General features: G+C 33.0%; 1 protein-coding gene across 2 annotated transcripts in view; it reads right to left on the reverse strand.

The window, feature by feature from the left end:
• Positions 1-6,672, reverse strand: part of LOC106478394 (insulin-like growth factor 2 mRNA-binding protein 1) — an 89,742-nt gene that overhangs the window by 68,125 nt on the left and 14,945 nt on the right. For both annotated transcript variants that reach the window (XM_013938936.2, XM_013938935.2), the window contains exon 2: positions 2,629-2,686. In XM_013938936.2, coding sequence (XP_013794390.1) covers positions 2,629-2,686 — 58 coding nt within the window. The remainder of the gene's footprint in view (positions 1-2,628; positions 2,687-6,672) is intronic.

The following is a 6,672-nucleotide window of genomic DNA, read 5'->3' on the forward strand; positions in this document are numbered from 1 at the left end:
GTGCTTGTTGTGAAAGTAACACTTCATACGTTTATTGTTGCTATAGCTAACTCGTGTGCTTGTTGTGAAAGTAACACTTCATACGTTTATTGTTGCTATAGCTGACTCGTGTACTTATTGTGAAAGTAACACTTCACACGTTTATTGTTGCTATAGCTAACTCGTGTGCTTGTTGTGAAAGTAACACTTCATACGTTTATTGTTGCTATAGCTGACTCGTGTACTTATTGTGAAAGTAACACTTCATACGTTTATTGTTGCTATAGCTGACTTGTGTGCTTGTTGTGAAAGTAACACTTCATACGTTTATTGTTGCTATAGCTAACTCGTGTACTTGTTGTAAAAGTAAAACTTCATACGTTTATTGTCGCTATAACTGACTCGTGTACTTGTTGTGAAAGTAACACTTCATACGTTTATTGTTACTATAGCTGACTCGTGTGCTTGTAAAAGTAACACTTCATACGTTTATTGTTGCTATAGCTGACTCGTGTACTTGTTGTGAAAGTAACACTTCATACGTTTATTGTTACTATAGCTGACTCGTGTGCTTGTAAAAGTAACACTTCATACGTTTATTGTTGCTATAGCTGACTCGTGTACTTGTTGTGAAAGTCAAAATTAATTTAAACCACGACTTCCTTTTGTAAACTTTTAAAAGCTTCTTCACTTGTTCCGAAAAACAACACGCTTCACGTTTGGTTTATATCACGTGTGACACTTTTTTGGCAATCTCATATATATTTTATATCCCTAGAACGTCCTACTAGCTGATTTCAAAATATATAAAAAATAAGAAGAAAACTCGTCACGTGACTTCCTTTCCAGGGAACATCACGTGATTCCGAACCTTAAGAACTTCTGACAGTTGTCTGTAATTTACACAGGTAAGAAGGAGGTGGACACAAAGGAAAGTTTGGTCACAGTTCGTAAAAGCCCACACTTTTTATTATAATCAACTACTGTCTCTTCTGCAACTGTAAACTTTCTTTTTCAACATGCGCGTGTATCAAATAACGACAATATACTTTTTAATAACGTTCGAAGGCTTACTTTACAAAAGTAAGGATACGACAACTAATGAAGAGTACCTCAAGGTGTCGTGTTGAGTTCAACATCACAACCACACGCGCCTCCAGATCACAAATCGCTTCGTATTATATTCAACGTCTCGATACATAACAAACGAACTTAACAGAATCTGGCGTTGTATTGTTACATTCGGTAAATAAAGACAATTTCGAAACGATTCAACAATTGTAAGTGTAATTTTGATATCTTTGATAGAAAGTACCTAATCTTAAAAGTAATTCTGTCAACATCTCGATACAAGAATCGGCAGTTATTGTATCGAGTTGACACTTTACACATAGGTATAGGATGAGTTAAAAATACCATGTGTTTCAAACGTCACTTCCGCTGTTCAGTGGACTGCCTTCAGAAAACGGCTGGACGTTGATGACATCATGGAACTTTATTATTCTTATAATAAATATTTGATACTGTTGCTTGAAGGCTTATGCGCTAAAAATCGAGGTGCTATACCTTTGGTGGGCGCAGCACAGATAGCCCATTGTGTAGCTTTGCATTTAAATAAAACGTTTCAAATGACTGTGTGTGTGTGTGTGTGTCTCCCGCATGGTCACGTTGGTCAACACACTGAGTTTCACCACATTGTACACTACACGACTAGGAGTTGTCTTCTACATGGTCAAACTGGTCTATACCCCTAATCTCAAAACATCGTGTCCATGGGAAAAAAAAACGCCGAATACGCCTTTTAAGTTATTATATAACACTATTAATTAATGGTTTAAAATAATCTTTTTTTTACCACAGATGATTTTATTGTATCTTAGAATTATCTATTAACAACTCATTCGATTTGATTGATTACAAATAAACGGGGGGTATAAAAGCATCTTTCAGTTGTTGTTTCGTATAACAAACGCATAATTAAAATCCAATTATTTGTTTTTGCTATTTATAAAGTTACATTACTTGCGAAGCCGAACGCGGTCCAGTGGTTAGCGTGCTGAACTGTAGGTGTGTAGTATAAGAGCGAGGTTCAAGTTCCATTATTTGATTATAGTCACCCAAAAGTTGATGGTGGGTGATATTTACTAACTAAGTTTAGCTGCCTTTCCTCTAGTCCATCACCAAAAAATTAGGGACGGTTAGTTTTGCGCGAAATATAACGAACAACCGTAACCAAGTATCCATGAAGGTTAGGTTTCTGAATAAACTGACAACATTATAAAATACTACATTGTTTACATTTACCCATGCTTAAAAATCGAACACGAAACGTCAAATATTTTAACATAAGAGCACGTCTCTCGCCTGACTCCATCATTAAATCACTGTGCAAATATCGGTTTGTTTTGGAATCTATTATCAATATTCTCCACTAACATGGAAATATTAATAAAACGTGAATTCGATATTCAAAACAGTGGTTTCAAGCCTTAAAATCAATACAGATAATATTTTAATTTCGTCAGTGTTACGTCTTTAAATAAATTACGTGCCGCCACATACTTCCCACAACTTAAGAGCATAATTCATAATTGGTTTAATCTCAAATACTAATACTCACTATTATTCAGGTACAGACATCACACTTACCTCCGGCCTTGAGGAACTGATGGTTCCACTAATAGCTCGGATCCCATGAAGTTGAAACCTGTGTTAAAGTCATAAAACACTAGTTTAGCGATCTACGGTACCTTGTTTTAAAAGTTCGTAACAGTTATATTAATGTACGGTATATATTTTCATTTCACAGTGTAATAATAAACCAAACGTTTCATTCAATTTAACCACTCTTCTTAATTTCTCTCGTGTTGAACGTAATGATAAATTATAAGGGATACAATTATCATTCTGTGCTTCTATTTTCAAGGAAAAATTAATCAACTGTTAACTGAAATAGTGGAGTCTTTAAAAACGAATTAATAACCAGACACACACAGAAAAAATTACTTTAATAATTAATTAATTAACAACATTAATTACTTCATTCTGTCTTGTTACAATAACTGGTTGTTTGTTAGTTTGTGTCTGCAGTAGTTTCGAACCCTCTATAGTTTACTGTTTGTTTGTTAATCTATATCTGAATTAGTTTCAGACCCTCTATAGATAACGGTTTGTTTGTTATTCTATATATGAATTAGTTTCAGACCCTCTACAGATAACTGTTTGTTTGTTAATCTATTTCTGTAGTAGTCTCAGACCCTCTGTAGATAACTGTTTGTTTGTTATTCTATATATGAATTAGTTTCAGACCCTCTACAGATAACTGTTTGTTTGTTAATCTATTTCTGTAGTAGTCTCAGACCCTCTGTAGATAACTGTTTGTTTGTTATTCTATATATGAATTAGTTTCAGACCCTCTACAGACAACTGTTTGTTTGTTATTCTATATATGAATTAGTTTCAGACCCTCTACAAATAACTGTTTGTTTGTTATTCTATATATGAATTAGTTTCAGACCCTTTGTAGATAATTGTTTGTTTGTTAATCTGTATTTGCATTAGTTTCAGGCCTTCTGTAGGTAACTGACTGTTTGTTAATCTGTATTTGCATTAGTTTCAGGCCTTCTGTAGGTAACTGTTTATTTGTTAATCTATATATGCATTAGTTTCAGGCCCTCTGTAGGTAACTGTTTGTTTGTTAATCTGTATATACATTAGTTTCAGGCCTTCTGTAGGTAACTGACTGTTTGTTAATCTGTATTTGCATTAGTTTCAGGCCTTCTGTAGGTAACTGACTGTTTATGAGCAAACAGTTCTCAGTATATTGGACTATATCAATTTAAGCCAATATAATTAATGCTATTTTAAGTTATACATATACGAAGTTACAAATTGTCCAAACATTTCAAATTGTACACATATACTACATTATTTTACATACTTAAAATATAAGGCATGAGATATTATCCCTAAACTGATTCAGTTATATAATAAATTTACGAATTAGTTATAGTGACGTATTTAAATTTACATTACATCATTCACAATAAACTCACCGCTTTCAAGAGCGTGTTCACCTTGGAATCCGTTTTCGTGCATAGTTACAGATAAAAATATTAATTTATTTTAAAATAAACGCTTTCACTTAGAAACAAGTACCTCTCCTCACACGTCAACATCGTTACACATTACAAAGTAATAAAAAACATAATGTTGAAATAATTAAACTCATACTGTCACTGGGAATTTGTGTCAAGGTCAAGACACTTTTTTTTTCTTTTCTGAGGGGAATTTCTGTCTATCAGTTTCAAACAAATATCGTGCCCTACCACTCTAAAGAAAAGTTCTGATAAAGCTTTGTTAGAGCCTCACCCTGAAAAATTAAACATCAGCCAATCACAAATCCCTCTTTAGCAGCCATTTTGACCTTGTTCAACAGCCATTGGCTTCTTCATACATTCCTAAGTATACGAGCCGACAAAAAGAAAGAAGAAAAAAAAGACCGGCTTTTTCTCTCCTTGTGAAGCGTCCTTATATAGGCAAGTTTTTACTTCTCGTACTACAGCTAACCAAAAACCCAAGAATCTTATCGTCATTACCAGCAAAAAAAAAACAGAGGTGTGTAGATGTGGTGTCCACAAGAACGGCGGTAAATTTTAAGTATTGTATGAAAACTTTACTTGCCATTCTGCCAGAGAGCTTAGAGCAATACGTTGAGGATGAAGAATTTACTACCATGCCAGGATTTCTTGGGATAATTCTGCATTTAAGGGTGATGACAGCATTGTTTCTAACGCATCAACTGCGACATGTATTTTTCGCTCCCTATCTCAACGTTTTAAAGTTCTAAACTACTGGAACAACAATATATAAAATGTTATAGCACAATAAACTGTATAATACATTCTGTGGGTAATATTGTTGTTAACAATGATTTTAATTGGTTTATTCATGTATCTTGTGCCATTCAAAACACAATTATATATTAATATGTTACAATAATAATAAACAATTGTGGTTTAAAAGGTGTATCACTTTTATTAACCAAGTTTTTGACTAATACCTATTTACGAGTAAATTCAGTGTATAACAATGATTAAATACATACACTTACCCAAGAGCGCATATAAATAAAACAAGAACCGGAACTACTACAGAAGATACAAAACGTTGCCCATAGTAACGAATCTGGCAAGAACCACGATAAAATCTAACTGTTCATGGTCTTGGTTTTATATGTTAATCATTTAACGACCCATATAAATTAAAATTCTATTCACTACTAACGATTACTGAGTATAGGGGCTTTGTGTAGAACTATAAAATGCTATTCACTACTAACGATTACTGAGTATAGGGGCTTCGTGTAGAACTATAAAATGCTTTTCACTACTAACGATTACTGAGTATAGGGGCTTCGTGTAGAACTATAAAATGCCTAGAACTATAAAATGATATTCACTACTAACGATTACTGAGTATAGGGGCTTCATGTAGAACTATAAAATGCTATTCACTACTAACGATTACTGAGTATAGGGGCTTCATGTAGAACTATAAAATGCTATTCACTACTAACGATTACTGAGTATAGGGGCTTCGTGAAGTACTGAAACACATTATTGATCCTAAACTCCCTTTAGTCAATTTTTTAGTTTATTCGAGTTCTAATACGGACTGATCTGTAGTATTATTGGATGGAAAACTGTTTATCGATGGGTTTAAGGTAGCACTGCCCCTTAAAACTGGGTAAATTTACACATTGAGGAAAACACTGTTAAACACTTCTTATAACGTTCAAGTTGAGCACAAAACAAGAGTATGATGTTACAATCTCTGAAAGTACACTTTTAGTCACATGTATAATAAATACAGCAGGTATAAAGAAATACGTAACAAACTGTTTTAACACCATGATAAAAATTGATACACATGCTCTTTTTGAACATCCTCATAGCTTGAATTAAAAACTTAGCAAATTTTCTGCAACGTTAACGAGTTATGGCTAATTAATTTTAATTAATGCTTTCGGTGGTGGTAAATGGACTCAGAACAGGACAATTGGTAAAGATTTTTGAATTTAAAAAAAATCAAGCTATGGAAGACTGTAATATCAACAAGTGTGCTAACTTTCATGCTGATATATTGGCTTTAATGGCGAAGTTATCACACTAATAAATTGGTGACTCCAGTGAAAAGTGCATTAAAGTTTTTATTTCTCAATACAATTAATGGAATACCATACAATTAGAAACACTTAAGGGGTTAGATATACGCCAATTCGTGCAATCAACAATTTGGAACTTTCTACGAGGTGTATAGTTGTACAAGAATACCATCCTGTTAACTTACATCACTATAGTTAATAACAATACATTTCAACACTAATACAGCAAAAAAAAACCTACATTACTATAGTTGAGAACAATACATTTCAACACTAATACAGCAAAAAAAAACCAACATTACTATAGTTAATAACAAACTATTTCAACACTAATACAGCAAAAAAAACCTACATTACTATAGTTAATAACATTACATTTTAACACTAATACAGCCAACAAAAACACATTACTATATAACAATACATTTCAACACTAATACAGCAAAAAAAACCTACATTACTATAGTTAAGAACAATACATTTCAACACTAATACAGCAAAAAAAACCTACATTACTATAGTTAAGA

This window comes from Limulus polyphemus, unplaced genomic scaffold, assembly GCF_000517525.1.
Source record: "Limulus polyphemus unplaced genomic scaffold, Limulus_polyphemus-2.1.2 Scaffold207, whole genome shotgun sequence".
NCBI lineage: Eukaryota > Metazoa > Arthropoda > Merostomata > Xiphosura > Limulidae > Limulus > Limulus polyphemus.